The sequence below is a fragment of the Sebastes fasciatus genome, chromosome 6 (assembly GCF_043250625.1).
Source record: "Sebastes fasciatus isolate fSebFas1 chromosome 6, fSebFas1.pri, whole genome shotgun sequence".
NCBI lineage: Eukaryota > Metazoa > Chordata > Actinopteri > Perciformes > Sebastidae > Sebastes > Sebastes fasciatus.
In genome coordinates this window covers 7,591,629-7,606,088 of record NC_133800.1, presented here as the reverse complement: position 1 = coordinate 7,606,088, position 14,460 = coordinate 7,591,629, and the positions used below count along the sequence as shown (strand labels likewise).

The following is a 14,460-nucleotide window of genomic DNA, read 5'->3' as shown; positions in this document are numbered from 1 at the left end:
TGCAGAGTTTACATAAAAAACATCATCAAAACATTTACAAAAGTTAGGCTATGTAGAGTAAAATAAAAAAATAATAAATAAAAATTGTAATAGAAATAAATGAATCATCTATGTAATAGATAAATGTAATCTTGATACATTAATAAATCTAAATATAAAGAATAAAATAAAAAAAATACATTATTCAGTGTTTATAAAATACATCAACACATTTTTAAAGTTATACTATGTAAATTAAAATATGGTTAAAAAAAGGAATAAATGAATGAATCTCGGCAAATAATAAGATAAATAGTATTTTATTTATTTTTCACAATTTAAGACTATACAACACAACAACAAAAATAAATGAATAATATACAGTGCAGGAAGAGGCAACAAACCCACTGGGCTTATATGAAGCCTCCACCTAGAGACAAGATTAATATAAATAAAATGACTACATAATAGTGATAACAAACAATTTGGACAAGATATATATAATAACAACAATAACAATACAGTAAATATATTTTAAAAAATGTGTGTTGTGTGTGTGTGTGTGTTGCGTGGACGTGGAAGTGTATGGTTATTGTTTGTGAGGAGGATATTGATTTAAATATCTATAAAGACTTCTGGGCAATCGTAACCAAACAACATTGTGAGTGGGAAAAAATTCAAACAGATACATGGACAACATGGGGAAAAGCAATGTATTTAAAAATAAAATACATAATTCAGGGTTTACATACAGAAATATCAACAAAACATTTTTTTTAAAGTTAGGTAAGGTAAAATATATATCTATAAGTTGAGCAATGCGTTAAAAAAAATAAGAGCATAATATAAAAAACAACAACTAGAAAACAAATAAGAGAGCCATATCTTTGCGCATGCGCAGTCGAACCTTTCCGCCTAGCCTGTAATGCTACTTCACACTTCCTCATTGGCAGTGATAGCAAAGTGTTCACACTCCAGCGACGGTTGTGGCTGAAATAACACACAGCGGGTTTCGTTTTATTTTATCTCTGAGCCTCGCAAATGTCGAAGCCTCCTCCCAAGCCGGCCAAGCCAGGTAAGAGTAACCTTATCAAGATGTGTTGTTTATATTGAGCTCAAACTTCAGCTGTGTCTCTTGCGAGGACTACACACCTTGTTGGCGATGTGAGCTTAATGGGCGGACGGTGAGCACCTCAAGAGTCACTGACATACATTTATGTCGTTTTATTTCTGTTAAACTTCCCACACACAGTAGAAAGAAAGCAAACAAACTCTGATTAATATCAATAAATCCATTATTCTTACTGAGTGGAGCAGGACTACAGTGGAGTTGGTTAAAAGTGGCTTCACTGCTGATTGACAGGGGATCCAGCTCTCAGCAGCAGGCCTCTGTGACTTCCCTATTTCCATCACTCATGCAAGGAGAGTGTGCCATCATCATTCAGTGGCTTTAGGTCGTAGGTTAGGAGGTCAGGATGACTCTGCATGCTCAGTGACATCACTCTTTCCTCCTGCAAGCTCAGCATGTGTGCTGCTATTCTGGTAACTCCATCCCAGAGATTAGGAATGTCAATTAATCACCCAAAAATGTGAAATGAATTCAAAGCACACGTGTAGTTTTTGTGCATATCATGGTTTTCACAAATGTAACATTTGTGTAAAAACCTTACAGATTGTTTCTGTGCAGCAGGTGTTGTCACAAGTAATGGCAGGTGACAAAATAACTGTGAACCATCTTCACATCTGTAGTAAAATCTAAACTGACAGTTTATTAGGTTCTCAGAGTGCAAAACGCACACATCTTTCTTGTCCACTGTAGAACATTTCCTTAAAATTTCTATTTTATTACATGAGATAAAGCACAAGGTTTTCACTAATTTGGGATTGAAATGTAATAAAATAAACATTTTAAGGGAGTGTTCTACAGTGTCTTGAGTAGTCAGGAAGCGCAGTTTATTAAGTACACCTTTTTAAACGTAATGCAGTCTAATACAACAGCCCTGCAATTAATCCTAAATGAATGAAGGTTAAAGAGGTGTTGATTCAACTTGATGGGTCATTTTGGAGGTTGTTGTTTGTAGTTGCTGCTGCATTTAGAGGTGTATAACATCAAATATTTAGTCTACCCTCATTGATATACACTAAAATGAGATGGACAAAATATTAGAAACAGACCAAAATGACCACAAATCAACACCTTTCTAAAACAGTTTCAACAAAAACTGAACATAATAAACTTCATGAATGTAGGGATGATGTATTAGACCACATTAGTCTTAGTACTTAATAAAGTGGCTGCTGAGTGTATTTTTTTCAGGTCACATCTTGTGCATCAGGTGTAAAATAAGCAAAAAAGGAAACTGAAACATCTTCACATCTGAAGTAAAAGCTGTTAGAACGGGATGTCAGAGAATAACTCAAAGAATCTAAACAGGTATATCTAAAAACACGTGCTTTGAAATCACATAAGGGACGACCACGGGCACATTTCTGTACACTGTGTCATGTTTTGCTTGCTAGCTGTGGCTCTTTAAAACGGAGCACAAAACTCAAACAACTGACACGTCATTATCATTCATACACTTCATGTTTATTCATGAGTCGGCTCCGTGACGCCACACCTGGTTGTGCCGGCAGGTGAGGTAGGCTGTCGTCTGTCCTGACAGATGGCTGGTTGTTGTGCTGCGGGAGAGTCTTCGGTGATATTAGGCAAAGTCAGTGCCTCACATAGTCACGACTGATGTAGCTTTATCTATGCAGTAATTCATGTGGAAAGCTAAGGATTCACTGCCCACAATGAGTTTTACTAGACCGTGAGCAGCTTACAGTAGATGTATATCAATGCTGTTATGTGGTGGTGCAGTTCTTTAACTGAAGGCCCCTGATTCAAACCTCCATGTTGGATGATTTTGGTCCTTCTAAAGTCATTTTGAATGAATCTTTCCCAGCTTCAGGGCTACTTCTTCTCCCTCTAATGGACGTTTTGAGGAGCGAAAGACATTTATTATTTATCTACAAAGATCAAATTAAAACCTTTTTTTCAGTGGGTACCTGAAGAGATCTTTAGCTTTACACGTGTGCCGTGATAATTTCTTTTAGTGGTGCATGGCCACAACCATACACCCTGAACAATGTACTCTAACTAACAGGACCAGGCTTGCGAGTTTCTTTTTCCTTAGAAATCGGTACTTTATAAGAGGAATAGGTTTCAGTTTTTGTGGTAAGAGGGCAATACTAGAGAGCTGCATGTATTCTCTGGTGTAGAACATTATAGTTTCTGTAATAATGACTCTTGGTGTCATATTTTTGGAGGCTTTGATGGTTAGGTTTTTTGGGTTGGGCTTCGAACAGGAATGGGGAATCACCACCAAGATCAGACACGCTAGAGACTAGAGCTGCTGGAGTTGCTCTTGCAATGAAATAACACAGCTGGAAATCATCAAAAAACCCACAAGCAAATATAATATACTGACAATGTTTTGCTCACTCTGAGGACATATTTCTTCTTTCTATTTTTTTTTCTTTTTTAGCTAGAATGAATCTTTGTATGTGCCAGAGGCTTTAAATTGCAGAGAGAACGTGGACTAGTCCGCACAGGCTTTTGTGTGTTTTAAGCAACATGACCGGACCTGCAGAGGAGACGTGCTTGCTGTGTTGAACAGAGCTGTGCTTGTGCAGCCCCTCTCATTCTGGGACACTGACACAGTGTTAGCTCGGAGTAACAGCAGAGGGGAGTTACAACTGTCCAACATTTAGGCCTGTTTGCTAAAGCAGTCAGCATTTACCAGCTTGGTGTGTCCAGAATCAAATGCATTTCACATGTTAACCAGTAAATATATCGGCATCAGTTTTGAGAGAAGCTCTTCATGGGTCAACAGCGTCTTTATTACACTTTTAAATTCTGGCTTGTGAGGAACATTCAATGTTGAATAGGGTTGTCCCAAATACCATTTTTTGGACGTCGAAGCTTCGATGAGAGTATTCGAAAGTATTCGAATCTACGCAGCTCGGCAAGGCGCTCCATAAAGGCTCCATCTCCCCCGTTTCAGTGCCGCTGCCACATTACTGCACACACACGCACCTCTACATACAACAAACGGCACTATCCGTCTGAGAATAACTACTTGTTGAATATGAATAATGAATAATGTTGTGGGATTGTTCCCTATTTCATGGGCTATTTGGGGATTTTTATATATAAAACAAAACAGAAAACGGAGCATTTAATTACGGATTTGGAGGTTGATTACCATGGCGATGATCGAAGCTTCGAAACGTCAAAGCATTTGGGTCAGCCCTAGTCTTGAACATATTTGTCTATTTATTTGTTAGTTTATTTAACAGGGAAACTACAGAGAAACACTGTTACACAGGTAGAAGAAATGCAACAAATGTAGTAACAGTTAATAGTAATAATAAACTTTATTTGTATAGCACCTTTCTTTACAAAGTTACAAAGTACTGCACTAAAGCAACAACCATGTAAAAGTGTGAATTATGTAGGAGTTAAAATATCAGATCACACACGCACCATTTAAATAAAGAGGAGAGGAATAAAAATATTGTACAGCATATAAAACATCACTTAATGAAAGTGTTTTTATAATGTAATGATAAAGTATGCTAATTTGCAGCCTTCATTCCAGGTTAGTTTAAAAAATCTGATTTAAACAAGTAAACAAACAAATGGATAAAACCTATTAAAACGGGCTGTATGCATGTATATGTAATGTATGTGTGTATGTTTTAAAGCATTATTAGAACAAGACAAATCTTTGAAAGGGAAGTCCGTAGAGTGAAGCACTGAGGGAGAATTTGCATGAAACTTGAGTTAACTGGAAGCAAAAGCAGGCAGTCTGTTTATAGTCAACTTTGTGTGTATATAGTAAATATGCAACATATTGCACATAACGTCAGGCATTGTTTAGTCCCAGAAATCAATATTTGGTAGAAATATTTATAAAATAAGTAAATGTGAAATGTGTCACTGCTTCTTTAAGCTCTTTTGTAGGTCTCCATGAACTAGTTCAGCTGTCGGCTGAGGCCACAACCACTCTGGTAGCTTTCCAGCAGCAGCAGCGTTAACGCCAGGCTCGACAGCGAGCCATCTCAGGCCCCGAGGGCAGCTACCTCAGGGCTGCACACACAAGGACCAGCTATGTGTTTCTGTCCCGGCACTTCATGTACAAATGTGTATTGTTGTTGGCTGCAGCAGAGCTGTTTTAGTGAACGCAGACATTAAGGAGCAACTGTATGTGTCTTAAGTGCAGGTTGTGTTGCTCAGGCAGGGCTGCATGCAATTGGCTCTTGAATGAGGTGATGATGGATGATGTTGATACTTAACAATACCTAATCATATATTGCACTTGTATGAGAGTAATTTGCCACATTAAAGCTACATTCTGTGCTCGCCTGCAGGCTCATCGTAGTGAAAGTAAGCTGGTTATTCTACAGGGCAGGGCTGTGAAGTGGCAGCATGTGTGGTTTCACCACGCTACGTCTAAGTGCAACGTGCTCTGTTCACCGCTCTTGTGCATACAGGGATGAGGTTAACATGCCACAAACGGTCTACAAATATTTCATCTAAAATGAATTCTGTGTTTTTCTCTTCACTAGGCCAAGTCAAGGTGTTCCGAGCACTGTTCACCTTTGACCCCAGAACGGTAAGAGCTTTTTGTTTGTCGAGATGGATTGTTTTTCTAATATTTGATGACTGTTGAAAGACCATTTGTTGAGTCCCTTTTTTAAGATTATTTTCATTTTCGATTAATTTGACATACTTCCTCTTCTAGCCACAAAACAATCGCTAAATCTACAGGATGCTGAGCAGTCTTCAATGTTCAGATTTTGTAACAATGACTTAGGATAGTGAAGACATATTTTGGTCCAGTGGCGCGGCCTGTCTAAAAGAATGTAGTAAAAAAGGCAGAACTGGACATGCAGACTGTCCTTATGGGTGATTTAAAATGTGTAAACCCAGTGGATGTGAGCATGATTTTATTAAGTTAAACCCGACGTAAAACATCACTTTACAGGAGAAACATTAATTGCACAAACTGATGACATGTATGTAACATATGCTGCAAGGTGGGAAAATCTGAGGGGTGGTGATTAAATGGATAAAATCAACTGAAATAGGTGATATTATAATGTACTTTGGTGGAGGCGTGCCCTTCTTTTCTTCTTCTGCTTCTTACTGAAGCATCACATTTTATTGATTTAAAAATTTTGCGTTTGGCTCTAGATATTTTCCTCTAGACAGGGGAGATTAAAAATGTAGCACTGTTCATTTTATGATTTATTACAGTATATAGTTTACATATTGGTCCTTTTTTAAAGCAAGAATTCCATAATAACCTTTCAGCATATTGTAATTCAAGTGGTCTGAGAGACAACTAGACTTCTGCACCTCCTCATGGCTCTGTTTTCAGGCTTTAAAATATCTAGCCCGTGACGGGAGACTTTGGCCAATCACAGGTCATTTCAGAGAGAGAGCGTTCGTATTGGCTGTTCAACAAATGCAGATGCGCGTGCACGTCCCTTCAGACGGTGAAGCCTGATTCAATGGTGGAATATCCTGCAGGGAAAGTTGCTATTGCAGCATTGGTAACAACTGCGTAAACTGCAAAGCAATCCAAAATAAGAAGACGGACTTATGAAAAAGAGTTTAACAATATCGGCGAAGCGTTTCAGCGATGGAGAGAAAACGTTGCTAATAGTTTAGCCTTCTGCTAACTGTAGCTGTGAACTAGCTGCAACTGGCTAAGCAGCCGGCTAAACTATTAGCAACATTATCACTCCATCTCTGAAACGCTTTGCCAATATTGTAAGTTATCTCACTAGAGCCTCGAATCACAGTTTGTGTCATCTCAAAGGGCTTTACAGGTCCACAAGTTAGGCAAAGAAAATAGGACGGTAGTTCTCATAGAACTGCCGCTATATGACGGTATCAGGATCACAATCACCATCGGGATGATGTTATGTATGACTAGTACTTGTACTGGTTACTGTATGAAGCGTGTCATATACCGGTGCTCGTCTGGTGAGAAGGGCTTAGGACAGAGAGGACAGAGAGGGGAGAGAGGAGAGCTGCAGGATGAGGGCTGTTTTTTCAAATTTTGCATTTTTTTTCTTTGAACATACTGCCTATCCCCGCTTTAATCCTGCTTTAGTCTATGAAATGTAAAAAATTACTGAAAAATGTCCATCACAGTTTCTCAGGTGATGTCTTCAAATTGCTTGTTTTGTCCAATCAACAGTCCAAAACCTTAAGATATTTAATTATCTATCAAATATGACAAAATAGAGGCAACTCACACACGCTTGAGACGCTGGAAACATTGAGTGACTGAAATCACTACTTGTCAAAATAATAATATAAAACCACTGACATTAAAATAGAAAATCCTCACCCACTAAACTGTCACTAATCCCTCTTTTATGTAGGGATGCACCGATTTGACTTTTTCAGTCCCGATACTGATACCGATACCTGGGCTTTGGTTATCGGCCGATCCGATTCTTAACTTTTTAAAACTAAATGTAACAAATAAATACATAGATATAAAGCTACTGAATTGTTATTTATTATTGAAATAATAAATCGTATACCAGCAACTTGGTAAAAAATCTTCAAAATGAACAGGATTTATTTACATTAATTACATTTCAAGTGTAAAGATTTTTAATGCAGGAACAAATTGGTCAAAACTTAAACAGGAATACAAAATTACAGTATGTAATGTATATAGTATATAAACATAAAAAAGAACTGAATAGATCGGCCCCTTTGTCACCAATACCCGATCCAGCTATTTAAGTCAGTTTCGCCCCGATATCCGATCCGTTATCGGTATCGGTGCATTCCTACATTCAAATTTAGCAGTCACGCTTGTTTCAGTGGGGGGGAAAGGGGAAGAAAGGGGGTGAAATGCAAAAGTCTGTGTAATAGTGTGAAGACATGAAGCTGACTGATTAACCCGGTAAGTAACATTGTCTTATTTTTTTATTTTTCAGCCAGACGAGCTGTTCTTTGAAGAAGGAGACTTCTTGTACATCTCTGACACAGTATGTAAAACCTCAGAGATTTAGCTGCTGTCAGCCTCTTCAAGTCCTCATGTCCCATTCAGTTTGAATCTGAATTTGCACTTCTCCTTCCTCTTTCTTTGGTACCTCAGTATTGCACTCTTTGCATTTCGTGTTTCCTTTTTTTGTTTCCATTTTCTACCTTTCAGTCAGAATGTTCACTCTTTTCATTTGCTGTCTTCTCTCCCTCTTTATTTCACTACTATTTTCCTTGCATTCTTTTTTTTTGTTCGCTTTGTCCCATTCATCTCCATTCATTTGCTTCTGTGATTTTTAAAAAAATTAAAAATAAAGATTTCTGCATTACTATTATCCCCAGAGTGACAGTAATTGGTGGAAAGGGACATGCCGAGGAAGGACGGGACTAATTCCAAGTAACTATGGTGAGTAGACAATGTAGACGGACCAACTTTGAATTTCATTACATGTATGCGCTGACTAAAATATTACTTAATACAGACATTTGTCTCTTGTAATTGTCCCTTATTAGAGAATCTTATATAATGAACTAATAGTCTTGTTTTGTCTTGATTTCTTTAGTGGCTGAGCAGGCAGAGTCTATCGACAATCCAATGCACGAAGCAGCCAAACGAGGTGCGACAATTATCTCTACATCTCAATTTATTCAATGTGTTTTATTTATTTATTTTTTGTGACATGACATCCAAGACAAATCTTTCTTTCTGAAGACAATAAAAGCAACTTTAACCTTGATAACGTCTTTTCTGTTACTGATGAAGAGCTGTTTGCATTATTAATAGTCTTCTTCATTCAACTCTGTGCTTTTTGTGTATATACGCACATATCTGTGTATTTAAACAGGCAATCTGAGCTGGCTGAGGGAATGTGTGGAGAACAAGGTTGGAATCAATGGGCTGGATAAGGCGGGAAACACTGCCCTCTACTGGGCATGCCACGGAGGACATAAAGGTAACAAGAATTGGGGTGTTTAAAACATATTAACACTTACCTTTTGATATGGACATAGCCTGGATTAAGGCCACAAAAATGTCAGCTTCTTTTAAAAGACAGTGACTGAATGTAATTTCATCAATCTTTAATTGTTCCACACTGGCAGATTTGTTTTACATGAGAAGTGACGTACAGAAAAACAGGAACTCGGGTCTATGGAAGTGTTCCAGTTCTTCTGTGTCCCTCCATTGTTCCTGCATAATTGTTATGTGATGCATGTCTAACTCTTCACTCAATCCGTCGCTTAAAGTTCTCTTTTTTTATTTCTGTATCAGATGTGGTGGAGGTGTTGCTAAGCCAGCCCAACGTGGAGCTCAACCAGCAGGTAAGATGGGTTTAAAAACTCATTCAAGCATGAAAGTAAATTCACTATTACTTACTTAGACACTTTAGGTTGTTGTTTTTTTTCTTTTGAATTTGTCACCCGTCTGTATTTCAGGCATCAAAAACCAACCATTTTTTTTTATAGCTGTGGTTTGGGTCACACCTTGGGGTTTGGTCACACGTGTAGTTAATGCTTGTCAGGACGTTTGTCAGTGAAGTTGACGCTTTGTGTTTCAGAATAAACTTGGGGACACCCCCCTGCACGCTGCTGCCTGGAAGGGTTATAATGACATTGTGGAAATGTTGCTGACCAAGGGTGAGTATCTGGCCACGTCTCTTATTTGGTTTTATGAAAAAGTAACTGGCCGGCGGGTCATCTTGTGTGTCTTTCTGTAGTATGTAGTTTCTAGTCTTTTAGTGCGATCATGTTTATTTCAGATCCGAGGACAGACATCCGGAACAATGAGAATAAGCTGGCTCTGGAGATGGCCACCAACGCAATGTGTGCTTCACTTATCAAGAGAAAGCAGGGAGGCAGTAAGTACAGCTGCCACTAGGGGGCAGCCTCGCAGCACTCACACATAGGGTATCACCAGGACTGGCCACACACTCCAGTCAGTGGAAGGCAAATGTCCAGCAATAAGCTTAGACAATGCTTGAGATTAGCCTAATCCATCATGTAAACGGCATGAAATTGGGGTGTTGAATGTAATCAGGTTTGATACTTTTGGGGGGTCAGCCCCATTTTGGCAAACACAGGTCCTTGTTGGAAAACGGGTATGAGGGGTAAGAGACTCAAAGACCAGTTACTATAGACTGTCTTTCTATTCTTTCTACTCCTTGAATTAACAGTACTACGTGTGGTCATTGGATCCAGAATTAAACTTCATTCACATCACGAATGAGACTCTCATGCAGAGTATTTATTGTGAACTAGCTCTGTAAACACACATGCAACAGACATTCGGCCACTAATACTTTACGGTTCAGAGGTTTTGTGGATAAATATAAGCAGTGAAATATTGTCATTAACTGTCCATTTCTCTTTTTTTTCCCAGACATCACCCGCACGCTCAGCAACGCTGAAGAGTATTTGGACGACGAGGACTCGGACTGAGCTGGCCCTGTTGAAACATCATCACTGTCTTCCATTGGGGGGTTTTGGGGGTCGTGGAGCTCAGAGAGTTTTATTACAGACCTAAAATGGATTTGCTGCTCTGTTTCCAACTAACTCCATTTTAGTTCCATTATTTTGTACAAACAACTCGGCCCTCTGCATCACGTCAGTGTCAATTTCAAAGCATTGAATCGATGCATTTTACAGTTTGCCAAGTGGATTTCCACCTGTAAGGGATTTGTTTTGGTGTTGCACACTGAGGACTGAGGGGCAGAATATATGTTGTTGCGGAGAACAGACCAAAGCTCTAAGAAACACATTCCAAACATACAGATTGTGTTTAACCCATTTACACTGGGCATTAAAGTGCCAGTGCAGATAAAAAGATTGATCCATGTCTAATAAGTTTCAATGCTCCACTTGAGTCACTGAACTACAAAATCACCCAAAAGGAATTAGAAACACGTTATCTTTTGCAGCTTTGGGCTCAATCACAACTAGGCACAGATCTGTTTATAAGAATCTGGGAGGCAATGTAACATTTATATTTAACTTTAATATTTCCCCTTTAAATGGGACATGCTGAGGGACTCCATGAGGCCCTGCGTCATAAAGTTACTCTCTGTACTGCATGTATTTTGGTCTGTGTTCTAACACTCCCACTGCTATTAAAGATCAACTCAGTGTAATAAAATAATCTGCCCCCTGTAAAACAGACTTTAAATTACTCTTTAATCTTTCAAGCTTTTGATGGTGTGATATCCATCCTGGGAGCAAATTTCTGGTTTTATTGCTGCTTTCCAACACATTTAATATATATTATAAAGTGCCTTAAATATGTGTAACATAGAAAGTGTGTCTTTGGTATCAATGTGAAAATGCTTTTGTCTTGTGAGGTTATTTGTTCTAGATTTCTATCTGCTCTCTTCAATCTACAATAAAAGATTTTAACTTAAAATGACCCATTGAGTAGATATTTTTATTTGAAAGTTTAAGATAAAATGCTGTCAGGATTTAGATTCTTCCCACTCACAGATGCCATACTAGAGATTATAATTAATTATTCAAAGCTTGTCACAGCAAGCAAGCCCTGTTACATGTACAGTGATACCATTGTGGGCTGTATGTATACTCTTAAACCCTAGGGATCAGGCCCCTGCTTGAAAATGAACCACTACAGCAACTACAAGGTCCATTTGAATAATCTTGGTATCATAATAAAGGTAACACTTGTGAGATTTCTGTAGAGGTGTAAGCATCAGTATATACTGTTTACTGTATATGTTACTGCGAATATCTAAATGAAGATGGAACACAGCATAAATGAAAGACTTAAATTCCCCCTAACAAAACTGTATGATTTTAGGGTGAATATCCCTTTTTAATGATGCAGTTGCAGCCCAAAACCTCTAAAAAAAACAACATATCACAACATCTGGATGTGCACAGACAGATGTCAAGTTAATTTTATTTGTATAGCAGCCCAATATCACAAATTTGCCTCAGAGGGCTTTAAAATCTGTACAGGATACAACACTGTCTGTCCTTTACAGACTGCACTGAAATCCTGGTTCACGCTTTTGTCACATCCCGAATCGACTATTGCAACGCTGTCCTCTCTGGCATTCCCATCAAACTACTCAACAGACACCAAATCATTCAGAACTCTGCCGCCCGGATCATCACCCGCACCAAATCCTCCGACCACATCACCCCCATCCTCATCCAGCTGCACTGGCTCCCTGTTAAATCCCGGATTGACTACACAAACCTCCTGCTCACCTACAAAGCCCTCCATAACCTCGCCCCCACCTACCTCACAGACCTCCTCCAGGAGTACACTCCCTCCCGTTCCCTCCGCTCATCATCAGCCGGACTTCTGACCACCCCCACCTCACGCCTCAGCACCATGGGAGCCAGGGCATTCAGCTGCTCTGCTCCCAGGCTCTGGAACTCACTCCCCCCACACATCCGGCAGTCTGAAGATATCACATCATTCAAATCCCTCCTCAAAACCCACCTGTTTAAACTGGCATACTCTCTCTAGCACTCATCATCACCCATCATATGTGTCTGAACAAATATGTCTCTGTCATGTCCTGTTGTTTTTATATTGTTTTATCTGTCTATGTTTTAATTAATTCTTGTAAGGTGTCCTTGGGTGTCCAGAAAGGCGCCACCAAATAAAATGTATTATTATTATTATTATTACAACCCTCTCATCGGATAAGGAAAAACTCCCCAAAAAAGAAAGAAAGAAACCTCCGGAAAATGATGCTAATAAAAGGAAGCAGAGCAAAGATGGAGAATTTAGTAGAGGCATGTTAAGGTGGAAACTTCAAATTGTCCATTTGGGTACATTTGGGTACCATCTCTGCCATTCAAAGGGACTGTTTGTAAGAATCAGAAATGCTTGTTAACAGCGACACCTGTGGCCGTTAAGTCAACAAAAGGCAGCGTCGGGCTCGCGCTTGTGCTCGCTCTACATAGACATGAATGAGCATCGCTCAAAACAGTGAGGCGACACACGTCAGCTAAAACCACAATATCACTCTATATTTCAGCTGCTTGGCAGTAATGTTAGCTGACCAGACGAAGGTCTCTCCATGAATCAATGCTGATCCTAGTGTTGGCTTTTCCTGTCTCAGCCTCCCGACCGCAGCCGGAGGAAACAGGGGAGACACCGGCACCCAGTCGGAGACGATAACGTTTCTCACTGCGGAGCCCCGTCACTTCAAAAGACACGGGAAACCTCTGTTGGTCTGGAGGAGCTGCAGCAGTTATTTCTGCAAAAACGTCCACTGAACATTCACTAGATATTCTCAGAGCTACGAACTCTTCTGCAGTGTGTAGTGTGCGCGCATGCACGTGAGGTGGAGCAAGCTGAGCGAGCGAGAACGAGCGCGGTGTGTGAGTGAAGGCAGGCAGAGGAGCAGAGGAGCAGAGTACAGCAGAGACTCCGGCCCTGGAGACCAAAGCTAGAGTCTCCCCAGCGTCCTTCGACCGCGGCCAACACTGTTTCCAAGACGGGCTTCACTAGATATAACTTTGCAGTTTTGGTGCTTCGGTCTAGTTTGTGTTGGAGTCTCGTCTGAACAGCGTTGCCACACGTGAGTGCGAATGGAACACCGACCCAAATTGATTTATACGTGTAAGAAGTTACAAACAGTCCCTTTCAAATTTTCTCGGGTAACTATTAAACTCATTTAATTTAATTTACACGTCACTATGGATATTAATTCCATCTAAATAGAACAGTTTTTGAAAAGTCAGACCTCTATACATGTAACAGCCAGAGTTGTGGTATTACTGTAATACCACATAGTGCCATCCGGTGGCGCCTCCTTTAGTTGTGACCTACTGAGAGTTGACAGTTGTGCACATGACACCGCCGCTACTACTGCGACCCACTTCCACAAGATTTAACTGAGTTTTTGCAGTTTATGTTTTCTTTGTTCCACTAGTCAGTCAGTGAATAAAGAGCCGTAGAGACCTGGCATTGTATGGTTGATGTTAAGTCCTGTAGAAGAAATGAACAGGGTGGAAATCTCCGCTCCGTTTACCGTGGACTCTCTGAGCTAACCACATGGACAGCTGACTGGACTCAAACATGACCCAGAGCCGTTGGAGTAGCCATGGTAACCATGGTAGCCATGGTAGCTGTTAGCAGCGTGATCACCAAACAGCAACGGTAAGACATCATTTATGGTATTGGCTGTTTGAAGTTTATTTTTTCTGTTCTTCAGCTGCTAGTCCGTTTTGGTGGTAGAGTGATATGATTTATACTCTGTGGAGTCTCAGCTTTCATAACGGCATACCGTTTGTGTGGGTAACGTTAGCATGAAGTAGCTAAATCGCTAGCAACACGATGCCAGCATGCACCTTTAAGTGTTTGTAGCTGTGTGTTCATAGTTGCTTGGTGTTGTTTGTTATCATGAGTTTGTAGCTGTGTGTTCATAGTTGCTTGGTGTTGTTTGTTATCA

The 14,460-nt window shown here is 39.8% G+C and overlaps 1 protein-coding gene across 1 annotated transcript; it reads left to right on the top strand.

Moving 5' to 3' along the window:
- The first annotated feature begins 893 nt into the window (after nt 1-893).
- On the top strand, nt 894-11,435 carry ostf1 (osteoclast stimulating factor 1). Its single transcript, XM_074637427.1, has 10 exons — nt 894-1,054; nt 5,596-5,642; nt 7,996-8,046; nt 8,384-8,447; nt 8,605-8,658; nt 8,887-8,994; nt 9,312-9,361; nt 9,598-9,676; nt 9,799-9,897; nt 10,419-11,435. Exons 1-10 carry the CDS (start codon nt 1,021-1,023, stop codon nt 10,475-10,477), a joined length of 645 nt encoding a protein of 214 aa, XP_074493528.1. The 5' UTR covers nt 894-1,020; the 3' UTR covers nt 10,478-11,435.
- Nucleotides 11,436-14,460: the final 3,025 nt, after the last annotated feature.